The 22,352-nt window shown below is 45.3% G+C and overlaps 1 protein-coding gene across 2 annotated transcripts in view; it reads left to right on the plus strand.

The window, feature by feature from the left end:
* MYO18B (myosin XVIIIB) overlaps window positions 1-22,352 on the plus strand; it is a 285,467-nt gene that overhangs the window by 123,670 nt on the left and 139,445 nt on the right. For both annotated transcript variants that reach the window (XM_064367868.1, XM_064367869.1), the window contains exons 23-27: window positions 1,600-1,728; window positions 3,484-3,627; window positions 5,380-5,469; window positions 19,761-19,880; window positions 20,305-20,413. In XM_064367868.1, coding sequence (XP_064223938.1) covers window positions 1,600-1,728; window positions 3,484-3,627; window positions 5,380-5,469; window positions 19,761-19,880; window positions 20,305-20,413 — 592 coding nt within the window. The remainder of the gene's footprint in view (window positions 1-1,599; window positions 1,729-3,483; window positions 3,628-5,379; window positions 5,470-19,760; window positions 19,881-20,304; window positions 20,414-22,352) is intronic.

Below are 22,352 nucleotides of genomic sequence, written 5' to 3' on the forward strand. Positions count from 1 at the left end.
ATGCCTTTTTTTTTTTTTTAAGTCTCAGTTGCTTCCTCCATAAAATAAGAGAATCATAATAACTACCATATAGGAGTAGGCATGTAAAGCACTTTCCCTGCATGCTCAAATGTCATGTCAAATGTTGGTCTGTATTAATTGATAATGTCATCAATTAATATAGAGTTACTCATATAGTTATTAATATAGAGTTATCTGGCATAGTGGCTCACGCCTGTAATCTCAGCATTTTGGGAGGCCGAGGCTGGCGGTTCAGCTGAGGTCAGGAGTTCGAGACTAGCCTGACCAATGTGGTGAAACCCATCTCTACTAAAAATAAAAATTAGCCAGGTATGGTGGCACACACCTGTAGTCCCAGCTATTCATTAGGCTGAGGCAGGAGAATCACTTGAATCCGGGAGGTGGAGGTTGCAGTGAGCCGAGATTGTTCCATTGCACTCCAGACTAGGTGACAGAGTAAGACTCTGTCTCAAAAAAAAAAAAAAAATCTGTCTGCAGATAACCCCCTTTGGGATTAAAAGCCACATGAGACAAAGAAACATATGAGACTCTTTTTAGAAATAAGCAGCGTAAGGGCGTCAGAAAAGTGACTCTTTCCCCTGTCACTGACTCCAATCCCACCATAAGAGCATTTTTCCTTTGCCTCTGGGAAGGTGTGAAAATAGCCACAGCAAACCAGAGCTACCCTTCCGCATCGGCAGGAGCAGGCCTGGCCCAGAAGCATCAGGTTCTTGCAGAAAAGCATTTAACTCAAACCTCCAGGACTCTCTGCCTTAATCTTTCACTGACAGTCAATCCTGGGGTCCCCGCTTCCTCATTCCTGTTCCCTGCAGTCTATTAGAAGGTGGCTCTGTGGGGTGCCGGGGAGGCATTGATCAGAGTGCTGCAGAGGCCATCATCCATTATTGATGAGTTGCAGCCTGGAAATCATGTACCAAGAGCTGTTTTCTGCTAGATACCTTGGCACCTCTGCGGGTGGCACCAGCCCAGCCCTATCCTCTCCAGATGTAGAGGGCTGCCATCCCTTCCCTCACTGTCTCTGCCCCTCCTTACAAGGCTGGACTGAGATGTTTCTAAGCCACTGCTTCGTTCAAATTGCTGGCAGGGCTTATCAGAATATTCACATTCCCAGGCCTGGCCCTAAATCCTCAATCTAACCTTTCCTGGGGCCTGGAAATCTTCATGTATTACACTTTCCAGGTGATGATCATGCCCAGAACAGTTCAGGCAAGTCTATCCTAGCAGTGGTTCTCAAAGGAACGTGCACAGGAATCCCCTGGGGATCGTGTGAAAGTGCAGGTTCTGATTCAGTAGGTCTGGAATGTGGAGTATGAGATTTTGCATTTCCAGCAAGCACCCAGGTGGTACCCATGCTGCTGGTGCGTGGACCACGCTGAGTATCCAGGGCCTAGAGGAAGGGAGAGAGGAGCCATCAGCAGACAAAATGCTTTGATAATTTAGACCCCCCCATCCCCCGCCCACTTAAAGGGCAGCTGCCAACAAATATTGCAGGTGGATGCAAGAGAAGAGGGGTCTGAGTTGTAAGCATCGACAGCCTTCTTCAGCAGAGGACTCACCTGAGACCTTCCCTCTCCCCAGGTTTTTCTCAAGGCAGGTGTGATCGCTAGGCTTGAGAAGCAGCGAGAGAAGCTGGTCTCTCAGAGCATCGTGCTCTTCCAGGCGGCTTGCAAGGGTTTTCTGTCTCGCCAGGAATTCAAGAAGCTGAAGGTATGGCATGCTGTTCATATGCAGGGTCTGATCCAACGGGTCTGGGGTGGGTCTAGGGTCTGTCTGTCCCTCAGGACGATGCCGGTGCAGCTGGTCCAAGGACCTAATTTGAGCAGTGAGACTTTAAGTGAGGCTTTGCAAGATGTTCTGTTTCTGGGACATTGACATGAAGTTATCCATGAGGTCAGCCTTGCAGTAGGTAGCCATGCGGTTGTCCAAGCCCTCCTGGGCTGATTCATGATTTCAACCTGACTTGTTTCTGGAGGAACTCACTTTCACAAGTCAGCAGACAGGGCATGACCAGGGTCCAACCACTGAGGTTTTGGGGACAAAAGGCCAAGCTGAGCTGGAAGCACTGACCCATCTAGGGTCACTGTCTTCAGAGATCTCTGGAGACCCAATTTCCGCTCTGTCGCTGCACAATAGAGAGAAAACGACGTGGCTCTGGGAACAAATACATGTTCGAATTCCACCTCTACCTCTTAGTACCTGGGTGAAGGTGAGATAAAATGATGTGCACTTAATACAGTACATGGCACATAGTAATTGCTCAATAAACTCTAGCTTCTATTACCTTAGAATTGTATTCTTAATTACTACTACCGGAATGGAGTCTTGTTATATGTGCCTCCAGTTTATGTGAACCTATAAATGGAAGTACATGTACTTGGCAAAAAGAGAAAAAAGATGAGACTGTGATAATGAAAATATTGTGGGCAACCCCACAGGCCTTCTGCACTAAGTAGCTCATACCTTGGAATGAATAGAATAGAGTTTCAGAGTCTGGACTCTGCAGCCAGAATGCAAGGGTTCAAACCTGCTCTAGCACTGAGAAGCTGAGTGACATTGGGCATATGTCTTTACCTCTCTGAGCCTCACTTTCCCCATCTGTAAATACATAAAATAACACCACCTTCCTAGGACTATAGTAAGGACCGAGCTGAGGTATGTGAGATACTCCTGGCACTTAGGAAGCTCAATGTCTGCCGCACAAGAATCAGCTACTGCGATGGTGATGAGGGAAAGCAACTCTTGGCCCGTCTGCCAGTCAGTGCTGTTCTGGTTTCCCCCAGTGATAAGAATGAAGTGGGTCAGTGCTTCTCAAAAGTGCGGTCCCAGACCAGCAGCATCAGCATCACCTGGGGATTTGTTAGAAATGCATGATTCCAGGCTCCATCCTGGACTGGCTGAATCAGGACCTTTGTGGGTGAAGTCTAGCCATCTGGGGTTTAACATTCAAGTTTAACATTCACGCACATTCAAGTTTGAGAAGCATGGAATTACCGTTTAAATACACTGAAAATTCTCTGCCTTCAATGTAAGCTAATAACATAATCTTGTACGTTGTTATTTGTGGGCAATTTTAGAGATTTTTCAGCGACAGTTTTTGCCTTGCATGATGACCTTTAAACCTAATCCCCATAAAAGATGTGACCTACTGTATAGTTTCTTCTACCCTTTCTCCTATTACCATTATTATTTGGCCATTCAAGACTAAATTATGGCATAATGTTTGATGCAGGGAGCCTGACGTATCAAAAGGACTACAAGAAAGGAAGCCTCTGTGTGTGTGTGTCTGTGTGTGTGTGTGTCTGTGTGTGTGTGTCTGTGTGTGTGTGTTAAGGCATCTAGTCCCTTCCACCAGGAAATAAACCTATTTTCTCCAGGCCCTTTGCTTGCCTCTGCTTCCTCTCCTTCCTCTGTTCTCACCTGGGTTAGGAAGGACCCTCCAGCCTTTGTTCTCCTCCCCTGCAGATTCGCCGACTGGCTGCACAGTGCATCCAGAAGAATGTGGCCGTGTTCCTCGCAGTCAAGGACTGGTCATGGTGGCAGCTCCTCGGATCTCTCCGGCCCCTACTTAGTGCCACCATTGGAAATGAGCAGCTCCGAGCCAAGGAGGTCAGTCTATGTGGCAGGCAGAGTTCTGGGTGGCTACTCCCCATGCCCCCATCCTCTTGCTTGCATTGAGGACCCTGTGTCCCCGTTCCTGAACATTCTTGATCTGAGTGCTCAGCCCAACAGCCTTGAGGCCCCTTCCAAATGTTCCTCTGCCTCCATCAACACAGACAATCCTCCTTCCCACGCCCAGCTCCTCTCTAGGCTGTGGGTGGTGAGAGATGCTATTACCACCCTGGAGGTTTATGAACACTCGCTACTTAACCCAGAGAAGCTCAATGGGCAGAGTCTTTGAGTCCTTTACTGTTTTATTTTTTTATTGTACTTTAGGTTCTGGGGTACATGTGCAGACATGCAGGATTGTTGCATAGGTACATACGTGGGAAGGTGGTTTGCTGCCTCCATCCCACCCCCGTGTCACCTATATCTGGCATTTGAACAATGAGAACATGTGAACACAGAGAGGGGAGTCCTTTATTTTTTTTATTTCTCAGAAAACACTCTTTCTATCACTCTTCCTTGTTGTCACCTTTTATAACTGTTTCAGTTGCTTTCTGGCTTATGCTTTTTGTTATTATTTTGCAAAAGTTGGTAAATACACACACACATTTATTTCTTATCTTTCTTACATAAAAAAGTATAATCTTATATATGCTCTTCTTCAGCTTGTATTTTTCACTGAAAATGCGTTCTGAAAATCTTGGCGTTTCCGTTTTTGTGGAGTTCTTCCTTGTTCTCTTTTCATGGCTGCATAGCACTCCTCTGTGTGTTCCATAGTTCATTCCACCAGCCTGCTGTGGGTGGGCAGTGAGGCAGCTTCTGAATGGTGCTAAGCCACAGGCAGAAAGGCAATCCATGGAGGATGAAGTGCTGAGCACAGTCCACACTGGGCACACTCAGTCTCAGGCAAAGCAATGGTCTCATTCTGATAATTTATGTGCAGTCCCTAGGCTGGGCTGGACTGGACCAGACTTGCATGAACAGAGACATTGAAATTTGGAAATGGTGAAACAAAAAGTCTCTTGTTGGAACCCAGCACGTGGGTATCTTCATACATGCTGGCTGAATTACTCACTCCATTCCCCAAACACTCTTTTTTTAAAAAAACTTTCATCTTTAATTTACAAAGAGTAATTGTACATACTTATGGGGTACAATGTGATGTTTTGATGTATGTTTACAGTACGAAATGATTAAGCAAGGCTGATTAACAAATCCATCACTTCATTTATCATTTTTGTGTGTGTGTGTGTGTGGTGAAAACACTTAAAACCCACTTTTTTTTTTTTTTTTTGAGACAGAGTCTCACTCTGTCGCCGAGGCTGGAGTGCAGTGGTGAGATCTCGGCTGACTGCAACCTCCGCCTCCTGGGTTCAAGCGAATCTCCTGCCTCATCCTCCTGAGTAGCTGGGACTACAGGTGTGTCCCACCACACCCAGCTAACATTTTGTATTTTCAGTAGAGACCGTGTTAGCCAGGATGGTTTCAATCTCCTGATCTTATAATCTGCCTGCCTCGGCCTCCCAAAATGCTGGGATTACAGGTGTGAGCCACCATACCGGGCCAAAATCTACTTTTTAAAAGCAATTTTGAAATATGCAGTGCGTTACTATTTATTAGAGTCACCATTCTGTGCGATCGATCGCTAAGATTTATTCCTTCTAACTGAAACTTAGTGCCGTTTGCTCACTTGTAACACAGGTAGAACTTAATCTCTGGCCTGAAATGGTTTCATTAAGGTGTTTGTTTTTGTAGGAGGAGCTTACAACGCTGAGACGGAAGCTAGAAAAATCAGAGAAGTTGCGGAATGAACTCCGGCAGAACACAGATCTGCTAGAAAGCAAGGTATCCCCATCCCTCCTCTTGGGTCCTTGTTGGGTGTTCGTATATGTGAGATCTGTTTAAGATGGAGAACAATGATATGCCTGAAAGTGTGCTAATTGCTTTACAAGCACCCCAGAATTACCTGTGAGGCACATGCTGTTATTGAACCCATTGTACAGTGGAGGAAATTGAGGCTCTGGGATATTAAGTAGCTTCCTGGAGATTGCACAACTAGGAAGTGTAACTGAGATTCAAACCCATTTCACTTGGTTCCAAAGGGAAGAATTTCTTCAATAATTGACAAAAGCACAAATCATAGGAAAAAATGATAAATTTGACTATATTAAGATAATGAACTTTTGTTTATGAGAGCATAAAATGAAGATACATTACTTACTTAGAGTAGAAATTTGCAAACTGGAAAAGAGTATCCAGAATATGTAAAGAGCTTCCTTAAATTAATTGGAAGAAGGCAAACACTCCAATAAAAATGGAAAAAAAAATATGGGCCAGTAATATGAATGGGCAGTTCCCAAGGAAGGGGATCTTGTTTCAAGAGTTCAAGTGTTCAGGAATTCAAATGGCCAATAAATTCATGAAAAGACATGCAACCTAATTAGCAATTAGGAAGTGCAAATTAACACCTTAATAGGTACTGTTTCACACATCAGATTGGAAAAATTGAAGAGTGTGATGTAGCCAAGTGTTGGCAAGGATGCATAGCAGTGAGAATTCTTATTTACTGCTGGTGGGATCGTAAATGGATCTCATCACTCTTAAGCAATTTGGCATTATCTATGAAAGTTGAACCTGTCCATGTCCTGTGGCTGGCAATTCCACCTCTAGGTATTTATGCTAGAGAATTTTATCCAGGAATATATGAAAATACAAGAAGTTCATAGCAACAACGTTTGTCATGTTGAAGGAATGTAAACACAGGAAAGTAAACACTCAAATGGGAGCTTATTAATAGGAGAATAGGTGAATATGTTTTGTGGTATTAAAAACTGGAGGTCCCAAGAGTGAAAATGAATGAAGAGACAGGCAAAACTGTGGCTCACTGGCCAAATTTGGTGCACCACCTGCTTTTTGTAAAGTTTTATTGGAACATAGCCACGCCCATTCCTTGTGTAGTCTATGACTGCTTTTACTCTACAGTGGGGGGGCTGAGTAGTTGCAACCTGAAACTACTCTCTGGATCTTTATGGAAAAAATGTCCTGATCCTTAAACTAGAAATGTGTATCAACATGGATTGCCCTCACAAACATAGTGCCAAAGGAAAATGATCCAGTTACAGAAGAATACTCGATCGGTTAGGGGCATATGGCTATATACTTATGATGTCATCATATTTATGGGAATAATGACACCAATTCAGAGTAGGGGTTGCCTGAGATATGGTCATGTGACTGGAGAAGGTTATGTTGGTCGAATGTGTGACTTCATGCCCCATGTTTTTCTCTCTTTAGTTGGGTGTTGAGTTCATGGGCTGGGAATGACAACATGAACCAGACAGTTCCTGCTCCAAGAAGGCCACTGCAAATGACAGATAGACTCCTAGACAAAGTCATATGCTGTATTAGTCCATTCTTGCCCTGCTCTAAAGAGATACCTGAACTGGGTAATTTATAACGAAAAGAAGTTTTATTGGTTCAGGCTCCCACAGGCTGTACAGGAAGCATGGCTGGGGAGGCCTCAGGAAACTTACAATCATGGCGGAATGTTAAGGGGAAGCAGGCCCGTCCTACGTGGCTGGAGCAGAAGGAAGAGTGAGAAAGGGGAGATGCTTTACACTTTGAAACAACCAGATCTTGTGAGAACATACTCATTATCCCTAGAGCAGCAAGGGGGAAACCTGTCCCCATGATCCAGGCGTCTCCCACTGGGCCCCTCTTTTAACACTGGGGATTACAATTTGATATGAGGTATGGGCAGAGACACAGAGCCAAATCGCATCATATGCTATTATGTTGCATGTGGTCAGCAGGCCACAGCTAGACCAAAGAGGAGCTTCTCGAGGAAAACCTGCTGCTCCTCATAGACTCTCAGGACTGGGGAAGGGAGGCACTTGTCTAGGGAACAAAAGTTAAAGGGTCGTTGCAAAACTGAACAAAATAAATAATGTTTTACAGTTGTAAAGTAATGCAAAAAAAAAATCCCTGATGAAGAAAATATCAAAATTTTAAGTAAATGAAAAATTTGTAGGCCAAGATTAGGGTGAGGTGAGTAAACATTCTATACAGCGTGAACCAATCTTTATTTAAAATTTTGATATTTTCTTCACCGTGGATTTTTTGACTAATGGAGATTTTTAAAATATTGCATTAAAATCTTATTTATCTTGATTTCTGAGGATTTTTTTTTTTTGGTACCTCCTTAAATGTTGCACCCTAGGTGACTGTTTTACATGCTTTATCCTAGTCCCAGCTCTGTCCACAAAGCTTTGGGTACCTCCCAGGGTTCTGTTAAAGACCAAATGAAACTCATTTTTTCACCCACTCAGCAAATACATATGAGCATCTCCCACGTGTTAGGCGTTTGACTTGACACCATGATAGAGCTAGGAAGGATGTAAAGTCCCTGTCCCTACACAGGTCTCCAGACCGACAGAGGGAGACAGACCACAGGCAAGCTTGTCACAGATCATGAAGTGGAACGTATATGAAGCAAAAGGCAGGGGTGATGAAGTGATGGACGTTGAGCATGGGCTCTGTTTGGTTAAATGGTCAAGGAAGAATTCCATGGAAGGGGGCTGTTTGATTCCAGATCTGAATGATTTGCTGTAGCTGTCTATGTACAGATCTGGGAGAGAGAGTACATATGGGCTGGGCACGGTGGCTCACGCCTGTAATCCTAGCACTGTGGGAGGCCAAGGCAGGCGGATTGCCTGAGCTCAGGAGTTTGGTACCAGCCTGGAAAACCCCGTGAAACCCCGTCTCTATTAAAATACAGAAAAGAAATTAGTCGGGCATGGCGGTGTGTACCGGTAGTCCTACCTACTTGGGAAGCCGAAGCAGGAGAATTGCTTGAACTTGGGAGGCAGAGATTGCAGTGAGCCGAGATTGCACCACTGCACTCCAGCCTGGGTGACAGAGCGAGACTCCAAAACAAAACAAAAGAGTAGATATGGCAGGAGCCAAGGTCCTGGGTCAATGTGAGATAATATTTGTCAGTCCAGGACAAAATTAAAGCTTTCTACACTCGACAGCACCTGGTGTTACTATTACTTGCTTATAATATTGTTTGGCTTGGTTGATGGACAGTGGTAACTGTAAATGGATTTATGATTAAGCCGAATGGAACATACCCTTCTTCTCCTGTTGATAACCCAAGGTGAGCCTGGGATGGCTCATGTGGGGATGTGGAATGAAGTTTGGGAGGGGTCTATCTCTTTTCTGCTTCTTCTCATCTTCCCTGTAAGATTATGTCCAGTCTCTTCACGTTAAAGTGTCAACCGTGGAGTTGGCCGGGGAGAAGAAAGAAGCCTTGCTCCTTGTACACAGAGAGTTAGGAGAGGCTGGGCTGAGGTGCACCCTGAGCCTCTGCTCCTCTTATGCGAAAGACTGTAAGGAGGAGAAGAAATGACACACACATGCCTAACGTCTCATTCGTGTCTTGCGAGAGCGAGTTGCCTGACCTCTCTTGCTAGCAGCAACAATGAGTAGAACAGCAGAAGTGAAAAATTGGAGAGCTGTGGGCTGGTTGGGAGTATCAGGGACTTCCCTGTAGAAATTCCTTCCCACTGAGCTGACATTTGAGGCAGTCATTAATCATGAACTGTCAGGCCAGATTTGCCATGCATCGGTTGCTGGGGAAGATGTGCAGGGATGAACATCTTCAGCATCCAGAGCTGCAGTTTAGGGGACATTTGGAGAAGGATGGGCAGAGCTCAGGCTCCTGCAACCCAAACCAAGCAAACGAGTGCCAACCCCTACAGAAGATTCTGCTCAGCCTCTTTAACTCTTTGCTTGTATCATGGTTACAACACGATGTATGGGGCCTTGAAAAATTAAGATAACATTTAAAAGAGATGAAAGCCAGAGCAAAGGGAAATAAGGGTTGATGAGCGTATGAAGCCGGGGAAGAGGTAGGAAATGGAAATCTACCTTTGGCCTCGGATGCCCTCTCACTTCATAGCCTTCGCGTGTTCACTCTGCCTGGAGCACCCTCTTCATCCTCTTCACCTGGTTAATACCTTTCATCCCTTGTCACTCATTTCAGGTGGCACTTCCTCTAGGAAGCCCTGTGGGATGCTGTAAGGGAGGGTTAGGGCCCTGCTCTGTGCGACCACTAGCTTTGTTGTTTCCCTTCATGGGATTGACTGTTTCCTAATGATCTCCTATGTCTGTGTCCCAGCTAGACCGAAACCCTAAAACAGGGATCAGTAATCCCTGTTTTCATCCCTGTTCATCAAACAATCCCAATCCCTGGCACGGGATAGATAAAGAATGGGCAAATACAGCTATTAAAGTTGGACTGAAAAATCTAACATTGAGCTTCCTAGCAGCCAAAGCTAAGAGGGCAACAAGATATTTCATAGACATGTTGCATGTAGATTGAAAAAAAAAAACAGCTGTTGCATGAGATAAGAGTAACTTTAATGGGTATTGAGGTGTTAGGGAAATTTATTCCATGGATTCTCATAAAAGGGGCACTAAGGGATTTAGCAAAGCATGACTTCAGCAATATTCACACAGTAATTGAGAGGGGATTGGGTAGGAGCGTTTTTGGTAGCATCATCTTGAATTGTAAGCCGAGGGCGTGATGTCAGTTCTGTCAAAAATGAATCAACTGATATCAAAGCAGGGCTTTATCCAGGAAGCACATCTGATGACTGAGTATTATGATGACTTCCTCTTCCTCAAATCTTTCTCTCCCTTCTCACTTCACTTCATCTTCCCCAACTTCCAGTGCTACTACTGGTTTATGTTGGTCGCTTTTACATTTTAAAATTTCTTTAATAGTTTTAGAGGGTACAATTGCAGTTTTTCCAGCATGGATGTATCACATAGTGATGAATTCTGGGCTTTCAGTGCAACTATCACCCAAATAGTGTACCTTCTATTCATGAGGTCATTCCTCTTTTAAAATTAATTAATAATTAATTTTAACTTTAATTTTTTGAGACGGAATCTCACTCTGTTGCCCAGGCTGGAATGCAGTGAAGTAAACTCGGCTCACTGCAGCCTCAACCTCCTGGGCTAAAGCAAACCTCCTACTTCAGCCTACTATGTAGCCAGGACCACAGGTGTGCACCACCATGCCTGGCTAATTTTTTCAATTTTGGTAGAGACGGGGGTCTCACTTTTGTTGCCCAGGCTGGTCTCCAACTCCTGGGCTCAAGCGATCCTCCTGCCTTGGCCTCCCAGAGTGCTGGCATAAGCCACCGCACCAGGCCTGTAATTACACTTTAAAAAGCATCCTAAGACTGGGCACAGTGGCTTACGCCTGTAATTCCAACACTTTGGGAGACGGAGTTAGGAGTTTGAGACCACCAGCCTGACCAACACGGAGAAACCCTGCCTCTACTAAAAATACAAAATTAGTTGGGCGTGGTGGTGCATGCCTGTAATCCCAGCTGCTCGGAAGGCTGACGACTTGAACTTGGGAAGCAGAGGTTGTGGTGAGCCGAGATCATGCCATTGCACTTCAGCTTGGGCAACAAGAGCGAAAAAACTCTCTCTCAAAAAAAAAAAAAGAGCATCCTAGTCACTGGGGGAGCTGTTAGCTCTGTATCTTCCCCAGTCCATCTCCTGAGGGTCTGACCCAAGAGGGGGTTCTTGGTATGGGGGGTGGGGAGCCCCCCAGCCCCTAGGTGATCCTGATTTGGGGGGTAAGGTTGCTTTAGAGCAGTGGTTCTCACACTGGGGAATGTGTCAGAATGCTCTGTGAGACTTCTCAGAATACAGATTGCTAGACTTCAGCTTTAGAGATTATGAATCAGCAGGCTTGGAGTGGCCTTGGGGAGGCTGCATTTCTAACAAGTTCTCCAGTGATGCTAAAGGTGCCTGTCCTGGGAACACACTTTGAGACATATTAGGCCAGAGAACAGCTAGAAGTTATCCTCTTCCACGTGCATCTGCTTTCTTAGAAGGAAATTTCCATTAGCAGACAGGGATCAGACGCCCTTCCAGGGCCGTGTCATAAAGACACCCCTGCTGCGTTCATGGCCTCTGCACCCCACCCCCTTGTCTCTGGACGGGGAGAAACAGTGAATAGAAACATTGTGAAAACATGTTGTGTCTCGTTGGTGGAAACTCCGTTTGACTAGGCTTATTAAAAAGACAACATTATTGCAAAATGATTTAAGTGCTTCATTTGTGAAGGAGCAGAAAAGGAGATGAGGAGCTTTTAAGAAGCTGGCTATAAATACTCTTCAAGCATGCAAAATCTGCCCTGATACAAAGTGGGTTTTTGTTTTTTTTTTTTTAATTTTCATAAGAAAGCAGAGGAGGCCTTCTTATTGGAAGCACCTGTAAGATTTTGGGAACTATGGGATATATAATGAGATGGGTTTTTTTTTTTTTTTATTATACTTTAAGTTCTGGGGTACATGTGCAGATCCTGCAGGGTTGTCACATAGGTATACACGTGCCATGGTGGTTTGCTGCATCCATTGCCCCATCATCTACGTTAGATATTTCTCCTAATGCTATCCCTCCCCAATCCCCTCACCCCCTGCTATTCCTCCCCTAGCCCCCTCCCTCAAGGCCCCAGTGTGCAATGTTCCCCTCCCCGTGTCCATGTGTTCTCATTGTTCAACTCCCGCTTATGAGTGAGAACATGCAGTGTTTGGTCTTCTGTTCTTGTATGAGTTTGCTGAGAATGGTGGTTTCCAGTTTCATCCATGTCACTGCAAAGGACATAAACTCATCCTTTTTATGGCTGCATAGTATTCCATGGTGTATATGTGCCACATTTTCTTTACCCAGTCTATCATTGATGGGCATTTGGATTGGTTCCAAGTCTTTGCTATTGTGAACAGTGCTGCAGTAAACATATGTGTGCATGTGTCTTTATAATAGAATGATTTATTACCCTTTGGGTATATACTCAGTAATGGGATTGCTGGGTCAAATGGTATTTCTATTTCTAGATCCTTGTTCCTCTCTCTGGAGTAGTAGGTTCTGTATTTTCCCCCAAGACCTTACTTATGGCAAAAGACAGGCCCATGCACTCCTGATTTCTGGCCTCATTAGCCTGAGAGGTTTCACTTTTGGTAAGAAATTGTGGAGAGAATCCACCGACGGGGACTGGAGATGCATGTAGGTCAGAAAGTGTATTTGCAAAATGTGGAGGGAGTTTGGTCATGGGTCATGAGCGTGGCTTCTGGCTTGTGTCTAGCAGGGGTAGGAAAGTGGCTTGCTGGGGTCATGTGGTTACTGGTGACTGAGCCCAGACCACATCCCGGGTCTCCTGACTCCTCGCTCCGTGGTCCTGCCGCCACATCATGCTTCTGTGGGGAACTGGACTGGCAGCTCCTTAATGCGCAGGGGAATTAGGCAGCCTCGTTTCTTATCTGTCTTAGAATATTAGGATCTGTTGAGCCTTCACTGCTGGGAGATGCTCAGGAGGGTCTCCTGGTGGACAGTGGCAGAGGTATGGTGGTCACATTCACAGATGGTCCTGGTGGCCTCTCTGCTAAAGAACAGCTTGTGTGTTCTTTCTGACTGTGTGCCTCAGTTTGCCCATTCAGAACCGAGTCTATAATCTCTTCTCTACCTGCCTTGTAACACAGATGAATAATCTGGGCACTGTTCAAGGTAAGGAATGAATACAGTGACCCCACCTTGTATGTCCAGTTTGGAGGGGCAGAGGGTGGAGCAGGCTTGAGTTCCAGATGGCTGACTTTGTGCTCTTATTGCTACAAGATTGTGGGCAAATTCTTCAACTCTCTTAGCCTTTGTTTCATCATCAGTGAAATGGCAAAGGTAATCATTACTTCATTATGATTAGCCTGTGGGGAGAAGGTGTATGTAAAACAGTTATAACGCTGCCTGCTACCTAGCAAGCTACATCACCACTACTACCAATAAATATATTTTTAAAAGTGTTCACCCTCCCCCAAGTAGAGTGAATTCCTCAAAGATAATGACACATCTTAGACAGTTTTATACCCCTCTGTGTCTAGCACAAAGCATACAATGCAAATTCAGCGAATGAATGGAGTCATACTGAATTTAATTAGAAAAGTTACATTTAGTGAGTGATGTTCTGTGCCAGCTGCTGTGATAAGTCCTTTACCCCCATTATCTAATTTTACCTTGAACTCAAACTGTGAGGAAGGTGTTAGTATCTCTATCTTATCGGTGAGGAAAGGAAGCCCAGAGAGCTGAAATGATTTGTCTTACGTCACACAGCTGGTGAATGGCAGAACTGGGATTTGAACCCAGGGCTGGCCAACTCCAGACAGACTGTGATAGGGGAGAAGCATCTACCCAGGTGGGAAATGGGGTCAGGGAGGGCTTCACAGGGGAGGAGTCTTGAAGGACAAGCAGGAGCTGGCCAGGTGACAAGGTGAGGGGACATTCCAGGTACAGGGTACAGCAAGAGCAGAGACAGAGAGCAGAACCTGGTCTGGCAGGTGCAGTTCTAGTAATGTGAGTGGCCAGAAGGGTTGCCTATGGGGTAGGGATGAGGCATGAAGCCGACTGGATCACAGGAGGTCAGAAGAATCACGTTAGAGGTTTGGACTTCATCCTGAAGGGGAGGGCAGGAGCAAAGGACATTTTCGAGAAGGGCTGTGTGGGTCTCATGATCTTAGGATTATTTCCTCTTTCTGCTGAAGCACTTGAGGGGCCCTAGTGGTCCTTGAAGGCCCCTTCCAAAGGCCCTGAAAGGCCATAACTGTCCCTTCTTTCTAGAGGGACCTCTGAGGCCAGTGGGTGCTGTGTCACCCTCATCTGCCCAGCTCAGAGGCATGACCTTTCTCCTGGTATTCTTACAAGACTGATCCATTCCCACGGACATGCCAGAGCCTTCAGAGCCTTCACATGGTGAATCGCTGTCATGCACTTGTTAGTTCAGTCAACCCATATTCAGTGAGTCCTCAAGAGTCAGTTCGGCAGAGTGGTTAAGTAGCCACTGCCTGATTTGTGTCCTTGGGAGAGTGTTTGTACCTTGGTGCCTCAGTTTCCCCATATGGCACCTGAAGACAACATCAGTGTCCACTTCTCAGTATTGTGAGCCGTCCATGGGTAAAGCTGTGCATGTGGTAAGCACCATCTGCGGTGGCGATGGTTATTATATATTACCACTACTTAGTAGCGAGTGGTGAGCCCAGCTGGGATGCATAGCAGAGGGCCGACACTGGTGCCCAGCAGGCATCTCTGAGGAACCCGGCAGCCTGCCACTAAGCCGGAGATTTGTTCTGAATTTCCCCTGCCGACTGAGGCAGCTTGGGGGCAGTACCATGAGACTGAAGCCATGGCTGAATCTCTTTGACAAACATCACACGAGCCAGCCAGTGCTGCAGCTGGGCTGGCCCTTTACTGCCTCATTTTGTCTTTTCATCACTCAGGTTGCAGGGGATGGGAGTGGGGGCTTCCTTTCCACTGGGCATCCACACAGGCTCTCTTCAGCCGAAGTGCCCAGCAAGGGTGATTGAGGTCCAGATCTTACTTGGTCTTTGATCTGTACCCACTGGCTACTTAATCTCAGCTCTCTGGGGTACTGCTGCCTGATCTGTTCCAGTGGATAATTGCTTTGCTAACCTCCAGAAACCAGAGGGGTGGAGGAGGTCTAAGAAAGGTCATAGTGGGGTGGGTATAAGCCAGGTGCTGGGAGCCAGGCAGCCTGAGCTGGACTACCTCTGCTACTTATCAGCTATGATCCTAAGCAAATCACTCCCTCTTCAGTTCCTCAGTTTCCCATTCTGTGAAAAGGGAATAATAAAAATACCCTCCTCATAAGGTATTTGAAGGGCTGAAAGATGACATATGCCAAGTGCTTAGTGTCCTTGGCATACCCTCAGCATTTCAAGATAGGATAGGTATATCATCAGCATTTCAAGAGTGTGAGCTGTTTCTCACTCAAGGGGTTGTAGTGATCAGATCCTTTCTGTGCAAATTGCAAAGTACGGGAGGAGAGCAAAAAGTTGCTATTTACTGCTGTCTGCAGGACAGATGGTTTTTGGGCTCGAGAGTCCGTGAATCTAAGGGCTGAGGACAGGGTCAAGCTAAGACCCATGTGTGCCCCTGTGGTTTACTCGTCTCTCTGACTGGCCAGTGGAGTCCTTCAGAACAGGACCTGGCACACAGTAGGTGCTCACATAGTGCTTATTGGATCCATGAATAACGAGCAACAGTGACAGTCCTAGGGACCCCATGTGTGTTCAGCATGTAACATCCATCAAATCCCAGTTACCCATTGCTCCCCCAAACTGCAAATAAGGCCAGTGCATAGGATATATATTTTTTTCTGTTCCACTTCATACAAAATATACAACAAATTTATTAATTTCTGTCCCCTTCTCTCTAGCAGGCTCTTGGAGTAATTGTCCCTCAAGAGAAATAATATTTCTGCTGGTTTGGCCGAGTGGTAGATCCGAGGAGGTTTTCAAGATAATTTCTAGTTAATTGGTTCTTGAGTAATCTGCAAGGATTCTTCTGGGTTTGCAAACTAGGCTCCTCACTTCATTAAACAGGTTTTCAATTTGCAGTCCACTGACAGCTGTGAGCATGGTGCCTGCTTCTCACCTCCATCCAAAGCCCCTGCACCCCATGGTGTGGGAAGGGATAGGGATTTGTGGGGACAGGGGAAGGTCAGAGGCTACTTGTCTCTGTGAAAAGCATGTGTCATTCCCCCCAGTTTGAAAAGACTAATTGTCCTTTGGGCTCCAGACTTTGGGTTCTGTGAAATTCAAAATTAATGCATCAAATTAATTCTGTGTTCCCCTTGCTCAGGCCGATTAGTACAAATTAAATTTCACACTAATTGGCTAAGGTAGAGAGAATACAATCCTGCTGCTTGGAATTAATGCTAATTTCAAGGATGGTGGTTAGGGTTGTGACCGGGGCATTCCTGGATTGCCCCAACCTGTGTCGTGTGGCCAGTGCAAATCAGCGCTCTTGCAGCAAGAATGATTTTGCACAGTCTTAAGCAAATCTAATCCCTCCAAATCCAAGTGTGAGGCCAAAATTCAGAGGAGACCCTGGCAATTTCTATGGCAGTAATTCTTAAGTTTTGTTGTGCATAAAAATCACCCCAGAGCACGTTGAAATGTAGATTCCTGAATTATGCTTTAGAGATTCTGGTTTGGGGATCTGACAGTCCTAGAATTTGCATTTTATTTTATTTTTTAAGAGACAGGGTCTCACTCTGTCGCCGAGGCTGGAGTGCAGTGGTGTGATCATAGCTCACTGCAGCCTAGAACTCCTGGGATCAAGTGATCCTCCTATGTCAGCCTCCCAAAGCACTGGGATTACAAGCATGAGCCATCATGCTCTGGCCTAGAATTTGCATTTTAACAAGCATCTGAGGTTATTGCAAGGTACTTCTCCGGTGCCCAGTGTAAGGAAAAACAAGAGAAAGCTCCCTACTGGGGACAACCAGGAGCATCCCTGAAGAGCCCCTCATTCATTAACTGGTGGTCCTGACTTGGATCAGACAGGTGTGAGTTCAGATCTCAGTTCTGCCACTTACATGTGAGGTGGCTTTGCAATGCTTCTCCCAAGCCTTCTTTCTCCTCTGTGTCTATTGAAATGTGTATTTTGGTCTCAGCAGTCAGTGATGTGGTCAGTAGGGTGGGAAGCAGATGGGCTGGAGAAGTGAAACAGATGGGGAGCATGGAATGCACAGAGCAGCCTCAGATTTTGTATTTTTTTTCACTCTTTTTGAGAGATATTTTGTTTTGTTTTCTGGTTACAAAAGCAGTTAAAAAATCAACAGTACAGAAATGCATCACAAGAAAATTGGAGTTCCCTGTGAACCCATCCTTCTAGGAAAAAAAAAAAATCCCAATAAACAGTTTGGGAGTACTTTGTTCTGTGCAAACAAAAATGGGATTACACCAAACATTCTATGCTGCTAATTTGTCTTTTTCCCCCCTTTGGCAATATATCTTGGGGATATATATATTCTTTAATGTCAGAGCATAGATCTCCCTCTTCCTTCTTCATGAGAACAGCTGAATAAATTTTGACCCTGCCTGAGCTAACGGTACCAAAAGAGGATGGCTCAGAAGGGCAGCTACCTTGCTCATCATAAGAACCTTTTACCTTCTCGGTAAAAATAATGTACAGTCACCCCTAAATATCAGTCATGACGCAGGGGGTCCAATGAAAGAGTGAGGCTTTCTAATATCTTCACATGCAAAATTTACAGCAAGAGGACACGTGACCACACCTAATTCAATGCATGTTACAGCTCAGGCAACCAAGTCTCCAGAGCAGAAGGGACTGTCCAAGGTGTTCGTTGTTGGGGCTGGACTCAAACTTTGTGCCCTACCTCTTTATTTTTTTTCAATTCCTCTGCCTCCCTTAAGAGGTAGCCTCAGGGATCAGGCAAAGTGACTCGTGCCTGTAATTCCAGCACTTTGGGAGGCTGAGGCAGGCAGATCACGAGGTCAGGAGATGGAGACCAACCTGGCTAACATGGTGAAACCCCTGTCTCTACTAAAAATACAAAAAATCAGCCACGTGTGGTGCATGTGCCTATAGTCCCAGCTATTTGGGAGGCTGAGGCAGGAAAATCACTTGAACCCGGGTGACAGAGGTTGCAGTGAGCCAAGATTGCACGCGTCATTGCACACCAGCCTGGGCAACAGAGTGAGACTCCTTCTGTTTCAAAAAAAAGAAAAAGAAAAAGAAAAGAAAAGAAAGAAGAGGTAGCCTCAGTTTTATGAGCTACCCTTCTCCTACATGGGGTTATTTATCTGCCTCTTTGCCACACATACCCCACTAATATATTTCTCCCCTTACATACTCTGCCATATCCTCAAACCCTGAGTGCTTCATTTTGGAAAAATAATACCACAGAAGCCCGCTCACTTGGCATCGGTGGCTGGTCAGTTAACTAGAAAAAAAAAAAGGCAGTGTAGGTGGGAATTCATTAAAAATTTTCCATTTTAAAATTAATTACACATATAATTTAAATCCCTTCATTTCTGAAGCAGGACCACATTCATTTTTCTTTCTTTCTTAAACCACACTCCTAATATACAACCATATGATTTCCGATTTTGGCTTCTTTAAAACAGAGCAAATGGCAAAGCAATTTGAATACAGAAACCTAATTTTTTACTTCCAGTTTCTTTTTAGTTGTTGCAATGATGCCTGTTTGGCAGCATTTTAAGAAGCAACTTAACGTTTATTAATTCCTTCTAAGGCATTCAACCTAGTTTTCATGGAAACTCCGTCCAACCATACTTTATAAGTTTATGTAGTAGCTAACTGAATAGATAGCTATGGTAAAGATGCAATAGGCAAAAACAGTTTGAGAGAACACGCACCGATACTGGATGTGCATGCCTGTCACCTGCTAGAGGCAGATGGACCATGGGGAACTGTAGAGAGGTGGTCTGATGGAGAGCATTTTGGTGCAGTGAGTATCCATCCGTATGTCTTACTGAGGGACAGTGTTGGTACAACCCGTGAGATGATTTGCTAAAATCTGGTTAGGAAGAGATTCCAGGCTGGGCATGGTGGCTCATGCCTGTAATCCCAGAACTTTGGGAGGCTGAGGTGGGTGGATCATGAGGTCAGGAGATCAAAATCATCCTGGCTAACACAGTGAAACCCCATCTCTACTAAAAAATACAAAAAATTAGCCAGGCGTGGTGGTGTGCGCCAGTAGTCCCAGCTACTCAGGAGGCTGAGGCAGGATAATCGCTTGAACCCAGGAGGTGGAGGTTGCAGTGAGCTGAGATCATGCCACTGTATTCCACCTGGGTGACAGAGCAAGATTCTGTCTCAAAAAAAAAAAAAAAAGAGATTCCACTAAAATGGCCATTTTTTAAATTGAGCACTTACTGCATGCCAGGCACAATGCTGAGCTTTCAATGGATTATCTCCTTGAATCCTCAAAACAATGGTGTATGTTATTTTACCAGCTTTCAAGCTGAGAAAACTAAACCAGCAAGGCATCCTGCCTGGTGTAAAACCACACAGCTAGTGAGTGTTGGACCAAGAATTCTACCACATCATGACCAGTAAAACTCTGAAGTCCATGCTCTTAACCACTTGGTTATACTCAAGGGTTGCTTCCCCATGATAGCTAGTGATTGGTCCAAAGGTCATCCTGTGCATGGGGAGAAAAGGGTTGGTGGCTCCATTGAGTGACCCTTCCTTGACCACCCCATTCCCCATCCCAGATTGCTGACTTGACCACTGAGCTTGCCGATGAGCACTTCAAAGGTGATGTGGCCTGCCAGGTGCTGGAGAGTGAGCGGGCAGAGCGGCTACAGGCCTTCCGGGAGGTCCAGGAGCTCAAGGTGAGTGGTCAGGGATGGCCAGGGCTGGCTGAACACGGTGGCCATGAATGGTTGGGTCTGCCCCCCGACATTCTCATTGGGGATCAGTAAGCTTAAGCAAGATGCACAGGTTGAATGACTGCTGGGCTCAAGGTCCTGGGGGACACTTAGGTCTCCTAAGGCTTGGCCTTGGAAGTGTTGTGGGTGGATGGATAGTCCCTGACTAGAGAGGCAAATAGGAGAGGATTGACAGAAGGTGGACAGTCTTTGGGCTTGGAGGTGATTTGGGTGAGAAGTGTGCAGAAGATGCTATCCAAGGTCCTGGAGTCTGCATGGGTCAGGGCTGTGCAGAACGTGGCCAATACGAACCTTGGAAGCACCATGGGTAAGACGACCAGCCCACGTCTGTCCAGCACTAGTTTGGACGTTGAGCCCTTTCTTCTAGAGCAAGTATGAACAAGTCCAGAAGAAACTGGGAGACGTGAATAAACAGTTGGAAGAAGCCCAGCAGAAAATTCAGTTGAATGACTTGGAAAGGAATCCCGCTGGAGGAGGTAAGAAGCCTGGGACTCTTGGGGCTGGTTGCTGATAGACAAAGTTGTCTTTTCCATGTCTTTAATCTGTCATAGATGGAGCACTTATTGGGTACTGGACATTGCATGAGGGGCTGTAACTGTGGCAGAGCAAACAGGCACAGTGTTACCCTCTTGGAGCTTACAGTCTAATGGAATAAGCAGACATGAAACATTCAATCCAACAGTATCCTAAATAGCAAATTATCCATGTGATATGTGCTGTTTAGTTATAATGCAAAGAGTGATTTTAAAATGAAACATTCAATCCAACAGTATCCTAAATAGCAAATTATCCATGTGATATGTGCTGTTTAGTTTTAATGCAAAGAGTGATTTTAAAATAATGGCTTTATGGGCAAGGTACTTTTATGTTTTGTTTTTTTGTTTTGAGAGGGAGTCTCACTCTGTCGCCAGGCTGGAGTGCAGCGGCACGATCTCATCTTACCACAACCTCCACCTTCTGGGGTTCAAGCAATTCTCCTGCCTCAGCCTCCTGAGTAGCTGGGACTATGCCTGGCTAATTTTTTGTATTTTTATTAGAGACAGCGTTTCACTGTGCTAGCCAGGATGGTCTCAATCTTCTGACATCATGATCTGCCCTCCTTGGCCTCCCAAAGTGCTGGGATTACAGGTGTGAGCCACGGCACCCAGCCACTTTTATGTTTATTGAATATTTTAAAAATAAAATTTGAGAGGCCTGGCATGGTGGCTCACACCTGTAATCCTAGCACTTTGGGAAATTGAAGTGGGAGGATCGCTTGAGCTCAGGAGTTCAAGACCAGCCTGGGCAACATAGTGAGACCCCATTTCTACAAAAAATTTTAAAAATTAGCCAGGTGTAGTGGCATGCGCCTGTAGTCCCAGCTGCTCAGGAGGCTGTGGTGGGAGGATCGAGTAAGCCTGGGAAGCCTAGCTGCATTTTAGCTTGGGTGACAGAGTAAGACTCTGTCTCAAAAAAAGTAAAAACAAAAATAAAACATACATTTTGAGGAAGGCAGTCTAGTGGTTAAAAGTTGGAACCTATGAAGTTGTATTTCTGGATTTGAATTTTGGGCCAAAGAAATTGCTGTACCTCAGTTTCTTCCTCTTTCAAATGGAGATTGTCTTGGATAATTGATAGAAAATGTTTAGCCACATGTGTGGCATAGAGTGATGAATAGCTAATAGCTGCTTTACCGTTATTATTATGAGGAATAATGAGATCACAGCCTTCCTTATAGCAACCTGTGGAACAGAAACTACTGCTCTTCCCATTCACAGAGTAACGCTGTGTCAGGCACTCAACAGTTACTGAATGGCAGGAAGGTGAGCGGGCTCTTGCTTTTAGCCAGTGGTACTGTACATGCGTTCAGTAGTGAGAAGTTTCTGGGGATGTCCTTCTTACACAGTTGCCTAGAGACTTCATCATCGGACAGCATGGTGACATCTTTGCCAGCTTTTCACTGTGCATCTTACTCTCCCAGCCTAATGGAGTTGGGTGAGAAGGCTATCCAGTGGGTCAGTTTCTATAAAATGTCAGCATTATTCCCTCCCTGTGTCCAGAGAATTTGTGCCTCTGAAGTGTCAGATCAGAGGAATGGAGGTCAGGGGTCTGTGGAGGAGAGACAATGTATATTTGTTTTCTGTTCCATTCTTGTTCTTCCATCCTGGCTTCCCTCGTGGCAGGCATTTACCAAGGAGGTTAATACAGATGACTTTGAGGTTCTCTTATAAAGGAGACCCAACAAGGTAGGGTACACATAGGGAGAGGAGAACATGTTGGTATAGAATCAGTAGTGTGGGACAGTTCTTGGCTTTGGAGGTGATTTCTTTCTTTCGTTTTTTTTTTTTTTTTTAGATGAAGTCTCACTCTGTCACTCAGGCTAGAGTACAGTGGCCTGATCTCGGCTCACTGCAACCTCTGCCTCCCAGGTTCAAG

This window comes from Aotus nancymaae, unplaced genomic scaffold (genome assembly GCF_030222135.1).
Source record: "Aotus nancymaae isolate 86718 unplaced genomic scaffold, 86718_ANA_hifiasm-v0.15.2.pri h1tg000076l, whole genome shotgun sequence".
In the NCBI taxonomy this organism is placed as follows: Eukaryota; Metazoa; Chordata; class Mammalia; order Primates; family Aotidae; genus Aotus; species Aotus nancymaae.